Genomic DNA, 25,073 nt, shown 5'->3' with positions numbered 1-25,073 from the left:
TGACATGAATCTATTCCCAAAATAATGGCATGCATCAAGAGTTTTTGAACTATAATGTGAGCTCAAGTGCAGTAACAAACATGTCGCTGGTGCTTATCTTAAAACCTCAAAAAAATTTACATTATGGTAGCCATCATTGACATTGGTTGACCATCAGCATCCATCTCAGTATTTGGACAAAGGAATATTGCAGGGTCACCCTCTCGACGATATATAATATAACAGCACCCACTAGTACCGATGAATGAGTTTCTCACTGCCAAATGGAAACACTGAACCAGGGTAACACCCGTTAGTGAACATACGTGATAAGGGCTAAGAGCCACAATCAATACAATGGTTTTCTTCTGTCGTTATATCCGTGGGGCTATGAGTCTTTTCTGGAATCATACATGACCCTGCACCCCATTTTCTGACAACGTGATTTCAACTATCGAGCCTGCGATTCGAGTAACATATTTGTGGCCACATTGATGTCATTTCTAGCACGCAAGAGTGCCTGTCTGGCAGCATTGCTGTCAAAGCCCATGGATACTAATGTAGCAACAGAAGACTCCGGTGGCTCTGGAACAGGAGCATGCACAGAGGAAGGATAATTTCGCTGCACCAGACTCAAGGGCATGAGTGTGATTTGAAGTCATCAAATGATGTAAATAAGCATATCCCTCTTCAACAACTTACTTCAAAAATATATTGCTTTAGATATGAAAATTACATCCAACATAGAAAGGTCAAAATCACTAAATTTGCCAAAATAGAAACAAATGGGTCAAAATGTTTCCTTCCCTTGGAGTTCCTTTTAAGATGAGAAATTGCATGTTCTGATAGAATGTATATTTGTGCTTCACCTTAATAATGTTAGTTGAGTCTATGAGAAATTTTCTTCAGTCAACTGTTTATAAAGATCTGATACTGGGTAGAGAATCACGCTCCAAATAGAAATAATGCTCTAAGAGCACGAAAAAAATAAAGGAAAAGAATAGAAACAGCCAAGAAAGGTATCGTTGCATTTGAAACCAGCTAAACCCTAGTAGGCCATAGCAAAATAAGCTGTGGTTCAGTTGGCAACCAGTTGTCCAGTTCAGTCCTCTAAATAATCTTAAATTCCACAACATCATAGCTTGTTTTGAAGGCATGCCTAGACCGACTCCTTATAATCATCTTGGTCTCTTCAATCAAAATTAAAATTCCTGTATCACTAGGTGAGAAAATCATGATTAAAAAATACAAGTAAATCGAGAAATCTGCTGAGTTGGTTGAGTTACATAAACATGCTTAAGCCGTGAATAGCTCTATGAGAATTCATCTTACCTTAACTAGGCCAGTTTTCAAGATAAGTGGGTAAATGGACTTCCTCAGATGAGTTAGTTTTGTTCTTCATTTGCTGCTCTTGGCACCTTGCAGACCATTTGGAGCCAGCACTCTCAAAAATGGAGGCAGATATAAACTTTAATGGAAAAATGATATAGATGCAGGGACACATTATTTAACATGGAACAGCACCTTGCATTTGTAGTTCACCGTTGGAAGAACGACAAATAAAGTAGGTCCTCATGGTATAACTGTAACTTATTAATGTAGCTTGATAGCATCACTTTATTTTTTTTTGGGTCCACTTGTAGCTTCAGGCTCAAAGAAAAAGGGTATCCGCGTAGGCTCCCGTCGCTATGGGGTTTCAAGAGGGTAAGGTTTATGCAGCCTTATCCCCATATGTAGGGAGGTCGTTTCTATATTTCGAACCCATGGCACCTAGGTCACAATAAAGCAACCATACAATTGCACTAGAGCCCGCCCTCCAAAGATAAGGGCATCCTAATGCGTGAGGTTCCTTCCACTGTAAGGTATAGGACAGGTTAGATGTATGCAGCCTTAAAAAGAAGGTTTCCTTATTTCAAATCTGACACTAATGTCACAATGGAGCTACCTTACCACTGCTCCAAGGCTCACCCAGTAAATTAGATTCCACATTTTTTTGGCTTTCCAATGCATCTTTCAACACATGAATTTTGGACTTCATTTGAGTAAAGTAATGGCTCATGTTAAGGGGCTGTAAACACCCACTTAGGTCACATAATAGACATGAATGGTACATTTTATGAGCAAAGGAGCATCAACCTTAGAAGTGAGATTATCTAGACTTAAAAGGAACAATCATACAATATAAGGGCCTAAGAAATAGGGATTAGTCAGGAGGGAATAACAAGGATGGTCCATCGCCTAATTCTTGTTGAAGGGGTCAAGTGCACCTTATCTCTCATTTCTGGTCCATCCCTTGGGTCATATAAGTTGAACATCAATAAAACCAAAAGCTTCGAAACCCTATATTTAGCTCACTAAAACAATACAAGAAAATTATCATATTTTCATTTCTTGACCATCTTAAGTATGAATCACTAAACAATTCCCTTAATAGTTATCCTTACCAGGTCCTTTTATCTTAAAAGAAAATCAACAAGAGACAAGAATCTTACATTCAGCTGACTGAACTAGCTAATTTGATCCAAATAAGGTTATATCAAACTCCATCACTCCAATTCAACACTTATAACTCAAGAAACATTATTTTGTGCTTCTTTAGTCCCAATTGATTCGAACATCCTTTTGCTTGTATGCAAATTCTTATGTGTCTAAGAAAGTAAATTTGGTTTCTACTCGCCTTAGTTGAGCTAAAGTCAACTTTATCTCTCTATTAATAGGAAACCACCTATTACCCTCATCCAAACATTTTTAACTTTCATCTCTTTCAACATTTGATCCCTGAATTCGCAATTTAGCACCAAGATGGAAAGAATCAAGATTTTATTTCAGCATATTGACAGATGTCAATTGTGATATAAAAATTCAAAGGCATTGTGAAATTGACTTGCATTGACCACCTATACTAGGTCAATGGCAATGCAGAAAGATTCAACTACATCATGATTATATTTGAAAAGAGTAGATGAGGTCACCAAAGTTTGACATGAAAATTTGGCAACCAATAAGGTGGATAAAAAGACAAGTTATTGATCTGCTCATTGCAAACTCATGACACAAAATCCAAGATAAAACAAGACTTGGTCCTGAAATGGGTGGTGGATGGGATTGACTTAACCTTTGCACTTCATGTCCATATTTGGATTTCCAAAATGGATAGGATTGACCATAATAGGAGAGCTTTTTGTGGAAGGGAGAGGCGAAGATCAAAGATTTTTCATGCCTCGTGAATTGGAGTATTGTATGTAAATCTAAAGAAGAGGGTGGCTAAGGCATTCTTAATCTAAGTTCAACTTAATGTTGCTTGGTAAGTGGTGTTAGAGATTCACGATGGATGGAAAGATCTGATTATGGGAGTGTACCACCGAAGATGGAGATCTGAGCCAGGGAGAAAAAGAAGATCTTCGACTCTTTTTCTTGAATCTGAAAGGTCGGTGCTAGACCCCTTCGGGAGGGGTCTATCGATTTCCATGTAGATGGCAAGAAAGTCAAATTCTGGGAAGATGTCCAGTTGGGTGAAGTTGCATTTTTAATTTTATTCTATGGTATCTACTGCCACATTCACAAGCAAGGAGTCTTACGAAAATCTCATAGGGATGGGAGGAGGCATAGTTGGAAGGTCGATTTATGGTAGCCGTCATCGAAAAGAGGAATGGTAGAATGGGAGAATTTGCAGCATGTGTTGGTGACCATCCCTACTGAGGGTAGATTTCATGTACCATGGTGGACTATGGAGGCTTCAAAAGTCAGTGAAGTCATTTTACAAGTTCCTTAATAGGGGAGGTCTACATTGTCCTTTATCTATGCAAATTTGGATATCAGCAGTGCTAGAGAAGAATAGGCATTTTCATGTGTCTACTGCTAAGAAGAGATTGCATATTGGTAATATGTTGGCCAAGAAGGGGAGGTCAATTAGCTGAGAACAAGGAAGATAGAACCACCCCAAACCGTCCACTTTGGGATGTATCAAGCCGTACTGGCAGCAAACCGGGTTGTGCCTGCAATGAAATCGAGAAACCGGCGAGGGAGGGGGAGAGGGAGAAGAAAAGTGAGGAAATGAGAGAGAGAGAGAGAGAGAGAGAGAGAGGGAAGGAGGGAGAGAAAGAGAGGGCGGAAGAGAGGGAGAGGGCGATATACTCTAATATTAATTCTTGTTTACAGGTCCAAGACCCATAACTCTGTTAAAAATATGGTGGCAAGCATTATTAAGATTTCTACTTGTGATACAAGTTTTAAATAAAATAGTAGAAATCTTATCAGCACCAAATGTATAAATATGAATATAAATTGGACAGCGCATTAGTTAAATAAATTAGAGATTAGTACATCTAAGAACCCATTGTTAAAAAAAAAGAAAAAGAAATAAAAAGTTTTCAATGTCCTATAATTAGGAAACATAAAGCTAACTAACCTAAATGAGTAATCAAACTGACAGTAAAGTTGTCCTCTATTAGTAAAGAATAAGAAAACTTGCCTGTACTTGACGAGCAGCATAAGAAGGTACACTTCCTATTACATTCCTACTTGATGTTGTGCGTGATGAGCTTGTAGAAGAGGACATGAATAACCATGAGAAAAATGATGCTACCATTTCTGGAAACTGTAGAATCAAATTACACAATCAAGACAGGCAATAAAAGATCTAGTCGAAAATTACATATAACAGAAAATCAGACAATTTAGTGTCTGAAATCAACTTCTCATGGGACAACTTAAAAATCATAATCAAAGATAACAAGGTTATTGAATCTATTATTAGTACTCAGATTCATACATAATCTTCTCTCTTCAATGAAGCAAATCAAAAATTTAAATTGGTGTGGTAACAGCAAATGAATCTGTGGCTACCAAACAAATATTGTAGGCTAAAATAGACGCAGAGAAGGATTCAGATGGCTGATACTCTCGAAACAAAACTAGTATCTATGGTACGGGCATATGTTTTAAGCAAAATAATAAAGAAGGTCGCAATTAGAAACCTAGGAAAAAATATAGTCAAACTGAAGTTTCATTAAAAAACAAATATGTGTGCCTTGGTACCTTAAAAAGCAGTGTCACTTTAACAAAACAGTGAACACCAACTTGTATGCTATCAGACTGCCTAATTCTAAAGACAAGAAATGACTGGAATTGGAACCAGTTCCAACAACCATATGCATGAATAAGAAGGAACTAAAAGGTCAAGCAAGAAAGTGACATTCTAAGCATTTCAAAAACTATCTGTATGCTTACAAGAAAATGCACATTTATTTCTGCTTGGCTCTATAGCTGCTTTATTTTTTATATGTAATGAATCTGGGATGTGTAATTTTGAAACAAGTTCCTCACATATCAAGGAAAAGTAACATCATAAACAACTGTTTTGCATGCAAAATGCCTATCAGCCAGAAATGCCCAGACTGCCCTAGAAATGAATTAAATCATACAAAGCAAGATATGATTAAAATTTAAGTCAACTATGACTAACCTGAACACCTAATCTGTAGAATCTAATATTCATAAAGAAACACACGCTTATTTGTCTAAGAAACTGTGGGCAAGACATGCATGTGTACACTGTCAAAAAGCCCCTTACATCACCATCCAATAAGATGCTCCCTTGTAAGACTTGGAAATTCTTCATGCTATATTTAAAGACAGAAGTCAAACAAATCAAATTCTTGACTGATTTGAAGGAGCATATGCGCATAATCCTGATCATCGTTAACACGTAGCAAGGTTCAAAAACTCACTTTCAACTAGAACTGATCACGAGCCTTCCGGCCCGCCCAGCCCGCCCAGCCCGGCCCGAAATTTTTCGGGCTTGGGCATTAAAAAAAGGCCCATACGTCGGGCCTGGGCAAGAAAAGCGGCCCGATCAAAAAAATCGGGCCGGGCCTGGTCGGGCCATTCTGGCCCATTTCCAGATTCCAAACAAAAAAAAATCGGGCCTGTCGAGTCAGGCCTATCGGGTCGGGCCGGGCTAGACGGACCTAGAACCAGATTTATCAAATCGGGTCGGGCCTGGACAAAAATTTAAGTCCGACAGTCGGGCCGGGCGGGCCTGGGCATAGCCATCGGGCCTAATTTCTGCTGTAGAGCCCGGCCCGAGCCCGGCCCGGCCCGGGTTTTGATCAGCTCTATTTTCAACCTCAGGTATCCCGAGGAGATTTGTTTTATTGTAGTTTTGCCGATTTTCACACTTTTTCTCCAACCTGTAGAGTTTTGATCATGGAAAAACCAAAACTGAAGATTGAAAAATATAAAATTAATATCTACATACTATTTAAAAATGATAGCTTTGAAAATAGGGAATATTCCCTCTGGATTCTCTGTCATTTTTTATACCAAGAATAACCTCCCATTTATGTACACTATATGTAAAAATGACAGTTCTGAAATCAAGAAATATTCTCTCTTGATTCTGTCTTTCAATTTTTATGCCAAGAACACCCCTCCTATTTATCTTAAGCATACGCACTTACCCAGTTTCTCTCCGTTTACTATCACACACGCTCTTTGCTTCTTTCCAATCAGATCTAACTTCTTTTTATAGAACTCGCAAATAGACTGGACTCCGTCTCTTTCTCTAATTTGACTCCAAAACCGATTGAACTCTCATACTCAACTCCTAAACAGATTGGACTCTATTACTCACTCTTCCCTCAGATATTAATTATCTCCTAATTTTCTTGCCTGCATTAGCAATCACATGTGCTCCCTCTCCTCCTCTCCAATCAAATCGGACCCCTTTCACTCGCAAACACGTTGGAGGACCCTATATCTTTCTCTAGTTCTACTCCCAAATAAATTGAACTCTATCTCACTCTCTCTCTTTCCTTCCTCAAATGTGCATGGCACATGCCTAGTTGCTGGTAGAAGAAAATATAAAATTCAAGAAATGTTATTGCCCACCATGTTAGAGAATTTTATGTTGTATAGGTTTTCTGAAGTTTGGCATCTTTAGGTCAAAACTAATGTTGTAAAAGCTCATAGATAAGTCGTAGTATGAACATATATATGTGTATGTGTGTGTGCCTATATACGTGTGTGCGCGCATATGCGTGTGCGAATGTGTATGTACACACACGTACAATACATGCATATGTGTGTATATGTATATTATTTATTCAACTTCCACTGTCTAGAATAGGAATGAATGATAAAGAAGGATTCCTAAAGATGACACAAGAAGGTTTATCGGGTATGATAATTATTAAACAGAACAATATGGAAAAACTGCAGAATCACTGCAAATGCTCTTGTTTTCCTTCTCAAGTCAGAGCTAATATATGTTTAGAAGCAATTTCCAAAATTTTGGGAAGACAACACTCATGTCATAATTTCAGCTGCAAAGTAGGTCTGATGTTTAATCTGAATCAATTTCAAATGCATAAAGAACATTAAGTAATAGAAATTAAGGTGGTCCAGGAAAATGAATTTTAAAATTGATAAAATATAAGGAGAAAGCTTAAAAAATAGTTATAGTGAAAAAATGAAACACAGAAGAGCAAGTAAGAGATAGCACGCCAATAGGAAGTACCAACTTAGCAAACTGTTTTTTTCCTTTTATTTTTCTTATTCCAGAGATGACATGGTAAAGCCACATCTGCTTCATTGCTGTCATAAAGGAAAAGAAGCATAAAAGTGGCTTGGTATCAGCCTGCATGCCCATTTTGCACCACTTGATGGTACCCAATCCTGGCGACATTCAATACTAACTTATAAGTTAAACTTATCTACCATACTCATGTATGATGAAAAGCATAAAGGCTGGCATCTAGGTGTTCATGCAGCCATCTTTTAAAACATTCAACATTACCCACCCAGGAATTTTTTCGTTCCACATATTTCATACTCCCTGATGTGTGGTTTCATGCCTCTTGAGTATTTTGTAGTTTGTCTCATTCAATTTATAGTACAGCTCTGCTTTATGCCACATAATGAGAAGAATTCAAGCACCATGATGCACTATCAAAATGGAGGAAATTTTCATAGTGCTTTAATTTCTCCTATAGCATTTTCTTTTTCGTAAGCTCGCAATAGAACAGATAATGGTTTCAAAAACTACGACTATTCCATACCATTCTGGTATGAAATCAGCACTGGTATGGGTGCCAGACCGAAATAGCTCTACCAGTACATACCGGCTTTATTAGTATATACTGGTCTGTACCGGTGCATAACAGCAATACCGTACCAGCCGTACAGGTCAGCGCTGATGTTTTTTCAATTTTTAGGAATATGTCAGTATTGATCCATACAATCATGCACCAATACTGTACCATTCTGATGGAAAATGATATGGGATTTGGTACTGGTATAAGCCTGGAATAGACCAGCTATAGAAGTTACAGGAACCAGCTACAGAAGCTACAGGAATTGCATGTATGAAATTAAAGCAGAAAAAGAAGACTCCAACAAGCACTAGAGGTATCTCCAGGATAAGATCACAATTACAAAAAATAAAGATATTTAAATGGGCCAATTTAGGGACTTGGCAGTATTAACCTTTTTCCTGCGGATGCCAAACACATTTAGACGATACAAGGAACCAGCAAGTATACCACATATACCAGGTACAAGTGACCATTTCCAGGATGACAGAAGAAGCTGCACAAAAAAATGCAAATGAGGTAAGCAGCAGTAATTTTCTGAAATATATAAACAGTTAAGAAACAATAGAGGCCCTGAAAAAGAACTAACCTGAAGGCCCATGAAATATATGAAAGACTTGTCACTGAAGTGTATACCAAATATACGGAACCGTGATGTAACGGGTATATCAAAGTAAAAGGGTATAAAGGAAGCAAATATAAGACCATATGGTCCAGATGCAAGTACACCTAAGTTGGGATCTGCATAGAACAAATAACAAACTGAGAACTATTATCATATTTGAAATAAAGAGGCAGCCTAAACTCAAAAAGTTGTTTAAGCATACAAAGGCAAGAGTAAAGAATCCTATAAAAAGTAACAGCATGAGAGAAATGAAAGTTTATGAATGAGGGAAGCAAGAACATTCCAAACAAGCGCATAGGATTTATTGAAGCCATGGTCTCAAATCCTGGTGGGACATTCCGCAGGATATCAAGACAGAGTATCATCCTGAGTATCCGGATAGGACCATCCCACCACTATCCTAGTATCCCGATCGGCATCTTGGGACGTCTCTTGTCCCGAGTGTTAAGATAGGGCAAGACAGATGCACATCCCGTTCTATGGAAAAACCGGGACAGCTCCCTCCCACAGGATTTAAAACCTTAATTAAAACAATAAAAACAAGTTTAAGCACACTATCAAACACCATGGTTAAGTACTTTTATGCTTCTGAAAACTGACTCAAAAAAAAAGGTCAATCAGGTTAAAGAAACCTCGGCTCCATATGGCCTAGTGAAATAGGTTTTACACTATGGCTACAGAGGTTCCTACCAACGGAGCCTTACTCCTCAATCCTTTTATACTAATCCTTCCGTAAACAAAAAGAAGATGTAGACTTGCTGCAACAAAGAAGAAAGAAGATGTAGACTTGCTGCAACAAAGAAGAAAGAAGATGTAGACTTGCTGCAAATGCTCGCTTCTTACACCCTTCAGAGGCTCATGAGCTTCAAAATGTCCAAAAAAATGACTGGATCCATGGCTCCAAATTCTGATCCCTTTAAGGCAATTCATTGAATGTTTATTAAATATGAATATTCCGCTTCATATGGTCTGGCTGAAACCACAATTAGTTACATACTTTCACAAGGAAGACTTCCAATCAAGTAGCCGGTTTTCATTAACCTCATAGATAGCTACTAAGAAAGAGTGTGAAGGTGAATGCAAACACTAAATGTAAGGAGAAAATTGCACCATATATCTTTTGCAATGGTAGTGCAAGGTTAGCAATACTGAGTGTTTTGGTGTGTACTATTCAAAAAGAACTATACTGAGACCTCCTTGGTACTATGGAGGTAGATTTGGATGAAAACTACCCAAACCGAGGGCAAATTAAGTGGTTTGGGAGTGAGTCAAGGTCAATTCGCCCTAAGGTGACCCTGAATAGTTCCCAAGTCATATGGTATGTATGGGTACCACTCAGAAAGGGGTTAAAGGGTGATTATCTCTTGTCTTGACTATTTAAAGGTGGAAACAAGAGGAAGGAAGAGCAGACAAGCCGCTATCTTTAGCCATTTTAGGTACTAGAAATTCAACCTAGCTAGGAGATTTTATTCTTTATACCTTTTTTCATAAATTTTATCAATATTGTAACCAGTAATTCATCACTAATTGGCGAAATTAAGGAGAGTTCATCAAATATTATGAGATTCATGAGCTTGAGTATGAATCCATGATCAAAATTAACAAACGTTGGAGTTCTGGACTGGTCCCCTAAAGCCTACAAAAATAACCAAATTAACTGGTATTTGTTTTGGATGTTTTTGGAATATATTATCAGGCTTATGTACAATGCCACAGGAATAATTTTTTCAAGTTATTATTTTCAAATTTTAATTTTTATGAAACTATTTTAGAAAATAAAATACCTCATTTGCAGAACAAAGGTAGCATGTAGGTGCTAGAGATGCGCATATGCTACCAAAATTTAATCCACAATCCATGCAAAATTTAGACATCTTAAAGTTCCACCCAAACCAAGGCCTCAAATTATCATAAATTTCAAAGTAATCATCTATTTTAGTTAATTGAAAAGTACATAAGTTCAAAAATATTACTAAATCACCAAATAATAGAACATAAATTGATACACCAAAAGAAACAAGGTGAACACTCTAAGAAAGTGCATGCAATGAATTACCATTTCAGACCAAGGTGTAAAAATTTTAAATATATATATATATATATATAATGGGCAAGTAGCCATTGCCTAGTACATGGTTGATTGATGATAGTAATGATCATTTGAATTATTTTGGTTTACAAGTGCTGCAATTGTTAAATGACATTGGTTATAGGTACTACATTGTTAAGTGATATTATAAATATAAATCTCTTTGTTTCTCATGTTTTACTTGCTAAGTTTAACACATATCCTTTAAATATATTTTAAATTCCATGTGGTGTAATGTGATATCTATGCATGTTATTTAATTCAGCACATACATTAAACCTTGACAATGGCATTTAACTTAATATCTCTATCCATTTCTCGCAAAAGCATAGAATTTAGGAAAGAGAACATGATAATGAAACCCAAAATCACTTTTTGGAGGTCAGAAAAGGCCATACCAAGGGGGGTTGGGGCATATCTTTGCACACGCATCAATACCCTTTGCTGGTATGGTCCTAGATATAGCACATATTGTACCTATCCTTGATCGATACATACAGATCTTCAGTACTTGGTACTTTGGTTTGATGTACATAGAGGTATAAAAGTGAACAAGACATGGCATTTCCCACTTGGCAAATAAAAATCATGGAGCAGACTTCTTCATTGTTACATTTAAAGTTTAAAGTTTAAATTTCTAATAATAAAAATGCCATTGTGGATTATGATGGATGACATTTTGGTATCCTGAGATTCCCTTCACCAAGCTAAATGCCAAATCATGACATCCATCGACAGCATCGTCATCTCTTTAATTATTTGTTGACCATAAATAACTCCAGTAGATGACTGCTAAAACTTGCGGATAAATTCAAAACAGAAGAAAACAAGAACAAAGACTTCCAAAACTCTTGATTTTAGGAGGCCCCGATCTTTGAGACAATGCATTTGAAAAATAATCAGCTCTCAAAGACTAATCCGTCAACAAACTGTACGTCGAACCCATGATTTTAAATGCCTACAACTAGAAGAGCAAAACAATATTAAATTGGCAATGATCATATAATGGGAACTTTTGTGATAAGAGGGATGGGCACTTTTGTGATAAGACTATAAGTATGAACTTAATATGTTATAAGAAGAAAAAGTGGATTAATATAGTGTTTTCATATGAATAAATTTAAGTTAGAAAATAATTCTATCCAGATTTTATTAAAATTGTCATAATAATATAAGTTATCTCCCTCTTACTCATGCATCTGCTTCTTAATCTTTTCAAGGCTTCTGTTCCCTCACTTCCCTCCATAAATACCTTTTCAACATTATGAAAGTAGCAAGGAGATACAACTTCATATATAGCCATAGTCAATTCAGGACTTGTACTACTTTTTTTGGACTAACTGAAAAAGTTTTGGCAAACAATGCAAATGGCAGAGAGAAATAACTTGTATTCCAAGCATGAATAAATGTATACAATGAGTCACAGGATTCTTCTGTTTTAGCAATATGGTTTTCCTAGAGATTACGTCCTAGCCAAGGATTATCAAAATTTACCTGCATTGCAGAAATTGAATAACTTTTTATACATTTTTCCTTTTCAACATCCAAAAGTAGTATGTATTAGAGATAGAGTTCACATAGAATACTCACTGATGTTAAACAGTGGTGATTTACAGCTATTACTTACACTCATGTGAAGAAGGACCATGAATATTTTGTCATTCTGTTTACATACAACATTTTGGAAGAATGAAACAAGCCAAAATCTTGAAGGTATCTAGTCAAAATGGCATATGTTAAAGATCTTCAATATGTTATTTCCTTCACTATTATTATCTCAATGATTTTTTCACTTTATAACAACTATATTATTCTGTGTTTCCGCACTTTAAGATCATGTTTGTATTTGTAAATCACTCCTTCATCTGCCTCATTCTCCAGTTTCCTTCAATAACATACCATACTGGACTTGCATAAGGAGGGTAGTTCTAAATACACCCCCCCTATTGCTCAGGACACCCCCCAAAAATTAAAAAAAAATTAAATACTCTCTACACCCCCCCATTTGCTAAGGACACCCCTAAAAAATTAAAAATTCCTAAATTACCCCCACCCTCCCCACCCCCCACCTCCCCACCCCCTCATCCCTCTCCCCTCCTCCTCCGCCTATTCACCCTCCTCCTCCTCCTCCCTCCTCCCTCCTCCTACTCCTCCACCCCTCTACCTCCGCCCCCCATCCCCATCCCCTCTTACTCTGCATCCCCCTCCGCCTTCTCCCCCTTCTTTGCCTCCTCCTCCACCCCCTATTCCTCCCTGCTCCCATTCCTCCTCCTCCTCCTACCCCTCCTCCCCCTTCTCCTCCACCTCCCCCTCCTCCTCCTCCTCCTCCTCCACCTCCCCCTCCTCCAACTACCCCTCCTACCCCTCCCCCTCCGCCGCCTCCTCCCCACCCTCCTACCCCTCCTCCCCTTCCCTCCGCCGAACAGAAGGATTCTGTTCGGTTGAGGGTTGCCGAACAGAAGCCTTCTGTTCGGCACTGGATCGCCGAACAGAAGCCTTCTGTTCGGCACCGTTCAGCCGAACAGAAGCATTTTGTTCGGCGATCCAGTGCCGAACGGAGCACGAAACGGAGGAGGAGGAAGGGGGGTGTACTGAGAAAATTTCAAGGGCAATATGGTAATTACACTAAAGGTTAGTTTGGGTATTTTTTTTTTAATTTTTGGGGGGTGTCCTGAGCAATAGGGGGGGTGTATTTAGAACTACCCGCATAAGGACTCTAAAGAGTCATGAAAATATCTTCAATAAGGATGCAAGTGCATAAATTCCTAAATGTCATGCAGGGAAAATTGACAACCATATTAAAGTAGTTTTTTCTTTTGAATTTTATAATATGATATTTCCAGTAAAAGCAAGGAAGAAAAGGCAAATAAATATGACCATGTGTAACAACTAGCAAGTGAAGCCAGCAAATGTAAAGAAAAATGAGATTGAAATAACAATGTAGTTAGGGAGAAGAGAGAAGAAGACAACATGACAAAAGCAGTAAGCTGGCGATCTGACCAGCAACAATTATGACCTGGTACTCAACAAGCTTCATTGGATGAGCATACCTTTAAGAAGCACCAAAGCTAGGACCTCAAACAACAATGACATTATCACAGAGAATAAAATGAAGACCTGCACATTTTGATAATATAGGGTCAGCAACTGGTCTGACTGGGAATCGCTATTAAATCTTGTTGAAGAAAAAATTATTGTAGCCCTCAGCGTCCTAGAACACATATTCTTGCATCATTGCTGTGCTCTCTCAGTTATGTCGATCAATAAAGCAAAGAAAATTCAGAGCTTAATACACTTACTAAACATTTTTACTCAAATACGCGTAAACAAATATACCAATATAAATTATAACTTTTGCAGCAATTGCAACAATCTTATAATATCTATCACTTTTAATCTTGAAATCATTATTGCTTTCTCTCAGTTAAGCAGAACGATAAAGAAAGCAAAAGGTCAGAGAAGAATCTAATTGCTAAACATTTAAATTCATACATGTTTAAGGCCATACTCCAATATACTTCTAAAATTTTGAAGCAATTATCACCACCAATCTTGCTGTGATTATCGCTACTTACTGAATATTTATTAGAGCCTATCTGTCTCTCAAATATCCTGAAGTAATAGAGCAAATACAGTCCAAACAGTAACTCTGGTGTTGACGAAAAGGCAAACATTGAAGAGATAACCCTCCAGATTTGAAGGTTGTTGATAATGTCCTGCCATAACAAAAGAATAGTTAGTATATATTGTATTCTTGGTGCTCTAGGACTTTGAATAACATTCTATGACAACAGTATAAGATATGAAGAAAACTATTTAGTTATGTTTAACATTAAGAAAAATGGATAGAATTTGTTAACACAAACCCAAGATAGAGTTAATGAGTATGATACAATAGATCCTCACAGTTATGGACTTCATCAACTAGTATACAAAATACAGAATCTTCTATTAATATTAGTTGTTAAAGCATACATGTTATGATCCAACTAATCCAATAAAAGTTATCCTCCATGATCATTAAAAATTTTGTGCCATCCTTCCACACGCTTGATTCATCATTGAACTAATCTCTCGTTCCTATCTAACAGGACTTACACTATTACTAAGAGGAAGACTTGCCTCACAAGACAAATTACATCCATCCAGATAACAAGACCGATAACAATGTTATTTTGTTTAAAACTTGTATAGCAAAGGAATTGCACTAGAGATAGATGACATCTACTTCAAATTTTATACAGGTTGTTGTTCTCACTTAATTTTGATCCTCCAAAATAAATAAGGATAAGATGGTTTATCCATCATTTAATCAACTTAAGCTATGCCAGAACCCGAAAGAGCCACTAATGGAACAACTCTAACTAATGGTTAGATCTGCAGTTGCCCATATGGTGTGACAGTGTTATGGATGAAACAAAAGAAAAATGAACTAGAATAGCTACATATCCTTTCAAACTTCAATTACAAATAAGCCCAAAAGCTAACATAGTCCATCTCTATCCAAGAGGCTCAGAGAATTGAACTGGCTTTACTAAACTAACTCGCAAATTCCTAACAATTAACTTCCATTAAATCTTATATTTATAAGAATAGGAAGAGTATGCTCACTGCAACATGAGACTTTAAATTATGCAAAAATCAGGGATATGTTTGTTTTAGCTAGAAGCAAATAAAATATTAAAGAGTTACTAGGATGTTTCACATTCAGTTTATGTTGTTTATTAACAATAACCAAAATCACATGCAATTAAAATAGTTTGAACTTGACAATTAAACTTTGTAAACAGAACACAGCATGAAACGAGTAAGAACATTAAGAAAGCAACGGTCATATTTGCTCAAGTGAATAAGGAAAGAATTTCAAATGCCAAGGAGACCAAGTACCGATAAGCACTTATGGAAATTTTGCAAATGAGCAATGCACCTCCTAGAAGATTATCTAAAATTTCGACAACCAATAAGCCTGCCCTATTCCCAATCCTACATAATAATGACACCAAAGGATTTGTCACAACCATAGCCCTAGAAGGCATAAAGAAATAGGCAAGTAATCCAGTTGTGCACCTAAAGAGTAGGTACCCATGTGAATGCGTATTGGGCGGAGGGGAGAGGGTGCGGGGTTAAGAGAAAAACATTAAAAGTGCATACCGGGAAACTTCCTATTAGGAAAAGGATCAACACTGTATATTAGGCTTAACAACGCCCCTCACATGCGGCCCTAACCACGCATATCGATGGACCACAATGATTGAAATGGGTCAAGATAACAAAATTACCGGAATGAGTCAATATAATAACAGGTTGATTAAGTATATAAGTAGCATGGAGAGGATTTGAACTCATGACCTCCAGCAAACCTGAGCGGTGATACTATGTTAACTAACCAATTTACTCCAAAAGTTTAGGGAAAGGATAAAAAATGTACATCAGGCTTAACAATAATTAAAGACAAAAAAATCAAAAAAATAAAATAGAAATTTTTCTATATGCACGCTCATATTGAATAAGGTATAACATAACAAGTAAAACATTAAACAGATTATTGAATTGAATTCACAAACTATGGCCTTTCAATTTTGTTGATTTCAAGCTACACTTACATATCGTTCTCCATCCCTTCCTCCTTTTTCCCCTTCATTCTCACATGTATAATTCATAGTGATTGTAATTGGTAGCTTATAACTCAAAAAACATGGATATCACTATCTTCATAGAAAAGAACTGCAGGTGGATCAATTATGTGTGTGTTCTTTTTATTTGAGCCCTTGCATGGCCTCTAGAGCTAAGGGCTGAGCTTAAGCAAACCAAGCATAGATTAAGCTCTGCTCATTTTGTAATGAAGGCCAAGCTTAGGCCGGCTCATTTAATTTTAGATGAACTCAAGTTGTTTATAAGCAGTTCCTATAAGAGATTTTATGAGAAGCTAAGGTCTTTTAAGGCATTCATTTATATACTTTGAGAAAATTAACCTGATTATATCTCAATCTTATCACCTAAATACATTTGTTTTATATGAATTACGTTAGTTTATAATAAATAAAGATAAAAACACTTTTTTATGATTGCACATATGGAAACTATATATATATACATATTCAATTTTATCGAGCTAAGCTTGAGCATGTTAAGCCTAGCTCTAGCTTAGCCAATTTGCTAATTAAGCAAGTTGAACATGAGCTAGCTCGCAAATAGCTCACTTGTTTGATTACCCTACCTAGAGCCTTCTCTTAGGCTTTTCCATTCTCCTTATTCTCTTTAGGCATACAAGAGAGAGAGAGAGAAGTTGAATTACATATGAGACGTGCTTTTAGCTTAGGCGGATTAGACTGAATTTGATGTGTCCATAGAGTATGGAATTACTGATCAAGGTACATTGAGCACATATCAAATCTAAAAATTCTAGTCTCCAGCTTGGAAAGGCTTAGATTCACCAAGGCCAATCATGGTCCTTATACCTAGCCTTATGAGCGAGGGCCGAACCGGAGGCGAGGGCCGAACATCCGGTTCGGCCCGTACCAAGTCAACCTGGTAGGAAACTAGGTCGGTTCACCTATTGGAGTCAGTTCCAGCCTCGAATTCCACCGGGTTGGTTCACCTATTGGAGTCGGTTCCGGCCCCGAACCGGCCGGAACTGGCCAGAACTGATTTCAAATAAATCAGAACCAGCCAGAAAAGGCTCGATCCTGCCCGAACTGGCCAGAACTGTTCGGAACCGACCGATTTCATTCGAACTCGGTGCAAATCAAACAGTTCGAGTTGACCCGATTATGAACCGGGCCCCTCCACTTTCCTTTGTTTGTTGATTAAAAGATGGTTTTCTTTTGGTACAACGGCAGCTCACACCCTATGGGTGTGGATGCGGCCAACAAAATCCGAAAACAACAAAGCAGAAAAATAACTCGTCATTATGTCACACTCCCTCTAAACAAAACCTCCAGAATGGTGAGCTACATAGGAGGCAACTCAATCAGCTGTACCATTTGATTCTCTGTAGACGTGTGTGGCCTGATGGGCACTACACTCCTGCAATAATCCGCGAATGTCAAGCAGTAGCGGCCTACCCTTGCCTGTACGACCCCGTCCCCGGATCCAATCAATCACTGTGGCTGAGTCGCCCTCGAGGATGAGCCGGTCTGCACCTAGTGTCCGTCAGGCATAGAAGATGCCCTCCTAGGCGGCTCTGAGCTTAGCACACACCACCGAGGAGTCAAAGATCTACTGACCTGACCCTCCGCCGCCACTAGTCTGGAATCATGATCTCTGATGACGAAGCCTACGCCTACGCCTCCGCCTCTTCCGTTGGCGGCCACACTGCCATCGAAGTTCACCTTCAGGAATTCAGAGGGTTGGGGCACCCAGGATACGAACACATATCTAAACGCTGCAAGAACAGAAGGAGGCCCCAGATGTCCCTGGCCAACCCGGTAGGTGAAATCTCAGTAGTGCTAATGAACTCCTCCGCGTGCAGTAATGCTCTGGCTGCCGCCACCCTCGGGGGCAAGCTGCTACCCTCAAAGACTCGGGTGTTACTTTCCAACCAGAAAGGGTAGGCCAGGCAGGCAGCATGAGTCCCTCTCTCCTCCGACCGAAACCCTGATACTGAGGCCTCCAGAAAGCGCAGAAACTCCTCAGTGGATGCCCAACACCATTTCTAAGCTCTCCAGTTTTTCTCTCCCTTACGGTGAAAATCACACCGATTCAGCACGATTGAATGAAGATCCAAGCCTAAATAAGGTGTACTTTCTCTTTCTTATCTCATTTCCTTAACTTTGGGGGGAAAGCTTAAAAAAATAGCTCGAAATTTATAAAAGAAGAAAAGATCATGCCAAAATTTTCGACTTAGGCTTGATTATATGTTGTAGATCTATGGATAATCTTCACGATGACATAAAAATTTTTAATTTTAAATTTACGTATAATTTTTAAAAATTAAAAATATATTTTTAGATAAAAAATGAAAAAAATATAAAAAATAGAATTTTAAAAAAAAACTGTAAAATCATAAGCGTATTTAGAGGCATACAAGCTGCTTTCTAGCAAAATTTGGTGTCTATTTATTCAAGTTTTGATGCAATCATGCGAACAGTGGCCCAGGCCTAAATTTGAAAAAAATTGAAAAATAAGTAACTTCTGGCTGCTCTGCGCAATGTGATTTAAAAGATGAAACCTAATCTAGAAAGTCGCAGCCCTATGTCTATAAGAGGTAAGTTAACTTAAGTGTTATGTGTAAGTTAACTGATACATTCAATTATTAACATATTACAACATGATTCTTTTTCATAGACCAAAATATTTGGAGAGGGCACCGACAGCTTTGGAGTCTCGACAGCTGTCGTAAGTAAGAAAAATATGAATCCAAGTATATTACACATCAGAAGGACATTTACTTGGTGTTAGATGGTTACTAATATAGTACTATTTTATATATAATTTTCTTCAATATTTTTACAACTAAATGGTGGATTTATTTTTGTTTATCCGTGAAAAATCTTTAAGGGCTAACTATCCAGATCCTCTCCCAGACGGTCTTCTCGAATAGCTGTGAGCGCAACTGGTCCACCTTCACCCTCATCCACAGCAAGCAAAAAAAAATCGTTTGACACAAAAGCACCTCAACGATTTTGTATATGTTCACTACAGTCTGAGGTTGGAACTGAAATACATTCAGAAAGAAGTAGAGCTAAAGTTGCGGATCCGATCAATAGTGCTTTCGTTGATAATGAAGATGATCTTATAATCGGATGGCTTGTGGGCTAACAGCAAGAACCAGAGCTTGATAAGTGAGGATTGCCTCCACGACTGGCTAGTTTGGTAGCCAACAAAGCTAAGGTCAATGTAGGGCAATAGGCAAAGAGCAATATTCCATGCATCCTTCTAACTGATCAGCTACAGCCACATGGAGCCGGTTACTACATGACTCCTTGTCCAAGGCATTCTGTTAGAGATATGATCGAAAGATGCTCAGACAAGGCCACTATGCTATCCGGTCAACTCGATCAGGAGGGCAATATACATCCTCCCAACATAGCCATACAGAGAGAGGCACGAAGGATAAGCAGACAGCGAATGGCATGAAGAATAAGAAGGCAGCTTTCCAGCACACCAAAAAAAATAAACAGCACCTGCAGCCCCAACAGAGAGTGTCAAGGAGGAGTCAGTTCAATCAGATTCAGAGACCATGACCAGCAATTCTGGTGGTCATGAATCTACTGGCTAGAAAGAAAGTAGAGGACATGAGACCGCCATTAATGAGACAGCCACAGGGAAGTCTTAAATTCACCGGTGAGTTTCAATTTACTCATGCTACATAGCATAGGGACCACGATGCACGATCTGGTAGAGCTCGTGACGATCTGATTGCATATAGGAGACAGGCTCCTCGAGATTATTCATGACACGATGCAGCTGCAAATGACCTCGCACATAGAATGGAATTCATAGATGTATCAGGTTTCGAGTCGTATAATGAATTCTATTATCCGTAGCCACAAACAGCCTATGACCCATACGGATACGGATATAGATATGGTGTGTCTAAGGCATCTTTCGGTGGCTATTATCCTACGCATCCCGGAGCATCTTACGGATCGAATTTTGCTGCCGGCTTATTCGGATTGGTCCTTTCACAGTTGTTTTATCAGTCAGTTTATCAGCCAAAGAACACCTCTCAGAGCCAGAGCTTTAGCAAGAGATCTGAGAATGCTTATAACTCGGAGTGAATTCTTTATGGGATGAACATACAAGACTACAACGCTGCTTGATCTGGATATCTACAAGAAGCATTGCCATTCGACGAGATTTTAGATATTAGTAGATATGTTATACTTTAAATATATGTAATTGATTGTATTGTTTTATATTTTTCACCTCACTACTTGATTTAAGGATATTTCATATTGCTTCTTGTAGCATGCAACATCTCACTAATCATTTTATAATTCGGATCATTTTAAAACAATAAAATGCATCATTTAGGTTAAACCCAGATCATAAAAACATAAAAAAACATCAAAAAAATAAATTAGACTTAAAATTATTTAAAAAAATCAAAAAAATTGATTACTAATTAAATCAACTTAAAAAACTCCAAAAAAAATTCGGTGTGCCGGTTTCGATACCCAAGCGTTCCGGTACCAGTTCGGCGGACCTTACTTATTAGCCTACCACCTACATAAGGCATAACAATTTAAATGAAATTTTTTATATATTATATTTTGTTTATAATGAAATAATGTCATGATTATGATTCAAGAATTTTTCGTTCACTATAGTGTGCAAACCCGACCCCTTAAAATATAAAAATTGTTGCTCCACCCCTGCTTCCACCCTTCTCAACAACCATTGTCCAGCAACATAATATTGGAATTACTGTCTCCAAATACAAATAAATTTCATTCTCTTCTATAACCTTCTCTTGGAAGCCAACCACTATTCAAGAAAGATGTTTAATAACCAACAACTTAAGGCAACTAAGAAACTAAAGAGATGATGCCTCAAAATGGAACCAAACTAAGAACCTGAGCTCGCATAACAAAAAGTTAGATAAACTCAAAATACCACATAACTCTGTATTGAGGAGGACAAAAGGATAAGTATTTAATTGAAATTAAATAGGTACCACCTTTCTGGCTCACTAATTTGCAGTGGTTCATGTGGGGGAGGTGGGGGGGAAGAGAGAAGGGGAAGGAGGGATAAAGGCAGTGTTGTGATGTCAACCTCATGGCCACGGCTTCCTCATTTTCTCAACTGTTGCTGGCCTCATGACTTGAGTTTCCTTAATTGATATGAGAAGAAAGAGAGCGGGATATGCTGAGGAATGGAATACCAAGCTTAAGGAAAAAGTGATGCAGCTCAAAATAATTACCAAATTAGATCTCAAATTAACATGATGCCCCATGAATGGCCCACCTTCTATGAAAGGTACAAATCTCCCTCTATTCCCCCAACTTGGGAACATGTTTGCAACTTCATTGTCTTATGCAGCAATACTTAATGAGTGAAACAAGACAGCCGGAAGGGGGGCACATATTGGGATGATGATCTTACATGCTGGAAAGATGGGAGACATATCTCTCTTCACCTAGATTTTCCAAGAGGTTCTTCACATAGTTAGGATATGGCTATGAGAAGAGAAGTTGACAAGAGAAAAGGATAGTTGTAGCCATTATCAAGCAAATAGATAAAGAAGGGACTTGAATTTTAAAGTGAAATAGGAAAAGGTTTTCCCATTGGCAAAAATAAAGTTTAAAGATAAAAGCAAAGTTTTGCTCCATATGAAGAACTTTGGCATTTAATGATTAATTAAACATGCAAAATTCATCAAATGGCACTTAGATTCTGTGTAATATGGATATGGTTAGCAACCCATGCCCAAACATAACTATATTAAAAGGAGAAACTTAAGCTCATTGATTTATCAATTTTTCTATTAAAAGTTATTTTAGTTTCTAAGTAAAATTTTATTCAAAGAAGATAATGCTGCATGAGTGTAAATGTTTGTAAAAAAAGATACCCAGTTGCTTTTCGCTTTTCAAACTGTAGTTTATTGGACACATTTGGATTGCTAGCAAACTCTGCCTTGTTGAACACATTTGGATTGTCAGCAAATCACAAATCTCTTGTTTATAGCACTTTGTTTAAAAGTTCATTATATTTATACGAGCCAGCAAGGATTTGTCAACATATCACAAATCTCTTTTTTATAGTAGTTCGTTTAAAAGTTCATTATATGTGTATGAGTCTAAATATTAGTTTATTTAAAACCTCGAGCACAATCAGTCACCACACTCTAAATGGTAAATTATTTTGGTTTGCTTTTGGGTCTTGTAATTGAACCCAGTTAAAAAGGTAGTGTAACTAATTAAATAACCATTTTTTAAAGAAAAAATTTTTATGGACATTAGTGTAAATATTAGGAGAAAGAGCCTAGTTGTTCATTTCTTCTCTACCTCAAACTCACTCAACTTCTTAAGAAATCACAAAGTTTTCTGTTCCTAAAAAATGCATGTAAATTTGGGCATATAATAGTTTGCTTGAAAGCTCAAGCAGTACCAAATTCTGAATTTCATTTTGCTCATTGGCTTGTGATTAAACAAAGGACAACACAATCATTTGTCAATTATGCTGTCCAAACTCTAGAGAAGGTGCCCAAGAGCCAAGCCGCATTAAGGTAAGAATCTAGGTGGACTAAATTACTTCCTGTAATATTGCTCTACATTTTCAAGTTATTTTATGAGCATATTTTACCTCTCAAACACAATAATAAGAATATACATACAGGCATTGGAAAAGTTGAAATTTCTTAATCTTTCATATATAACACTTCTTATCATGCCTTCTCTGAGTAGGTGCATGGTAAAAGATGACACTCACTTCAATTGTTATTGATGAGTTACAACAAGAAGAGTCTTCTATGTGTTAAAGTTCAGTAGATGCTAGCATTAGGCATGCGCATAGCACATGAGAAATAGATGGATCATTGTGATCTCCCACCCTACACTGGAGCCCATGCTCGTGTGGCCAGAGCAACAAAAAGGCACAAAGCAGAAACCCTCTCCACCTCCTCACGACCAATGGATAAAAAATAAAAAGGCATGGTCACACGATGAACGGGTGGTTTTGGAAAATAGAAGAAAATTAATTCAAGCATTCCGGGGTGGATTGGTAACTCCAACTGTTCACATTACAATAGCAGAGACAGATAGTGCCTACATATACTTGTAATTTATAAGATTGCATTGTACGGATGCATAGATATCCTGAATACATACAAGAAAACAAAAAGGAAGCTCACAAGAATTAAGTTCCAAAGAAATTTATAGCAACCTAACCATAGACTCGTTCATTCAACCATCCAATTCAATGTGATTAAATAAACACTCATACAAATTCTGATAGCGTAACAAACAAAGGAATCCAGTGTCAAAACATCAATACATGGATGCACTAAAGAAAGTACAACCTCTGCATGCTATTTATCCTACCAAGCTGCAATATTTGGAGAAACCAATGGATGCATCAACCTAAAAACTGCAACTTTAAGCTCTCATCATCTATTCATCAAAAATCCATGCGAATTGAGAGTATTTAGAAGCAAATCGACCAAATATCCACCAAAAGCAGCCAAAATTCGCCAAAAAAAAAACAAAAACCAAAGTTTCGCTTAAGGAAAAGCGATAAAATGGGCACCTGATGCGGTAGTCCGAGCCGAGGAGAACGGCCCTTGACTCCAAAGACGATTGTAAAGAGAGCGGTCGCGAAGACGAAGATTCTCGTGACTGGAGCATTATCTGGAAGCAAATCCGGAGAAAAGAGGATCTTCCATCAACAAAATCCGAGAAAAGAATCGCCAAAGGGGAAAAAACCCAAAGATTTCAAATAATTTGATTCTAGTTTTATAAGGCAGAGATGCTTACGGAATCCAGATGGTCCGCCGTTCATCTTGTGAAGGCGGAAGAAGCGAAAAAGATGGATCTTTTTTTTTTTTTTCACCCTACAGCTTCGAGGGACGAAGGGAGGGACGAAGGGAGGGACGAAGAGTTAGAAGACCGAAACAGGAGAGAGGCTGTGTTCCTCCTTCTGCCCTTTATTTCGAAGAGTAAACGGGTCAATGGAAGCTCTATTTAAGTGCCGGCTCTTTTCGGTGCATAATCGAATTTTCCTCAATCTCAAGCCACCTTTAACCATCAAAAATGGAGTTTTGAGCTGTTGTCTCCATTCAATCTTAACCGTTTGTCTGGAGATGCCTAATTGTTATTGGGCACGGATCCTCAGCGATGCAGAATTTGCACAAGTGTGCATTTCCCGATTGAATCCATATATCTTGTCTCAAGTCCAATGGCTCTCATAAAATCGATCATCTTGCCAACCACGTCCTTATGCCCCATCACCGCACCTTTTCCCCCTTCGAGTCACAGCGCTCTTATCATTAAAAACAAAAAAAATGAGCCCCGATCCATCCTTTTCTTTTCTGTTCTTTTTTTTTTTTTTTTTTTTTGTAATAAACAACTATTCATTCATATAAGTCTAACATGAGTACAACCAGCCACATCATGAAAAAGAAAAGACAACAAAGCAACAGGAGCATCTGAAGCAGACGTCCCCAAAAAGTCCCCGGCATGCTGGGCCACGAAAGAGGCGATCCAGTCTGCGGCCCTGTTCGCCTCCCTAAACACGTGAACTGTCTGAAAGCCGCTCATCAACTGAGCCATCCTGCGAGTCTCTCGTGTAAGGGGGTGACCGTCACCATAGTCTGGTGTTTCGGCTTGCACTTTCTTCGGCCTGA

The 25,073-nt window shown here is 37.9% G+C and overlaps 1 protein-coding gene across 1 annotated transcript; it reads right to left on the bottom strand.

Moving 5' to 3' along the window:
• Positions 1 to 24,600, bottom strand: LOC103713282 (rhomboid-like protein 20). The gene is made up of 8 exons (XM_039119360.1): positions 24,205 to 24,600; positions 23,978 to 24,078; positions 14,362 to 14,502; positions 13,837 to 13,903; positions 8,662 to 8,813; positions 8,467 to 8,568; positions 4,451 to 4,576; positions 1 to 601 (listed from the first exon to the last, which is right to left on the bottom strand). The coding sequence occupies exons 1-8, from the start codon at positions 24,227 to 24,229 to the stop codon at positions 431 to 433; spliced, it is 885 nt and encodes a 294-aa protein (XP_038975288.1). The 5' UTR covers positions 24,230 to 24,600; the 3' UTR covers positions 1 to 430.
• Between the last annotated feature and the right edge of the window lie 473 nt (positions 24,601 to 25,073).

The sequence above is a fragment of the Phoenix dactylifera genome, unplaced genomic scaffold (genome assembly GCF_009389715.1).
Source record: "Phoenix dactylifera cultivar Barhee BC4 unplaced genomic scaffold, palm_55x_up_171113_PBpolish2nd_filt_p 000537F, whole genome shotgun sequence".
Lineage (NCBI taxonomy): Eukaryota > Viridiplantae > Streptophyta > Magnoliopsida > Arecales > Arecaceae > Phoenix > Phoenix dactylifera.
The sequence above is the reverse complement of the archived record's forward strand: the minus strand, read 5'-3'. Positions and strand labels throughout refer to the sequence as shown.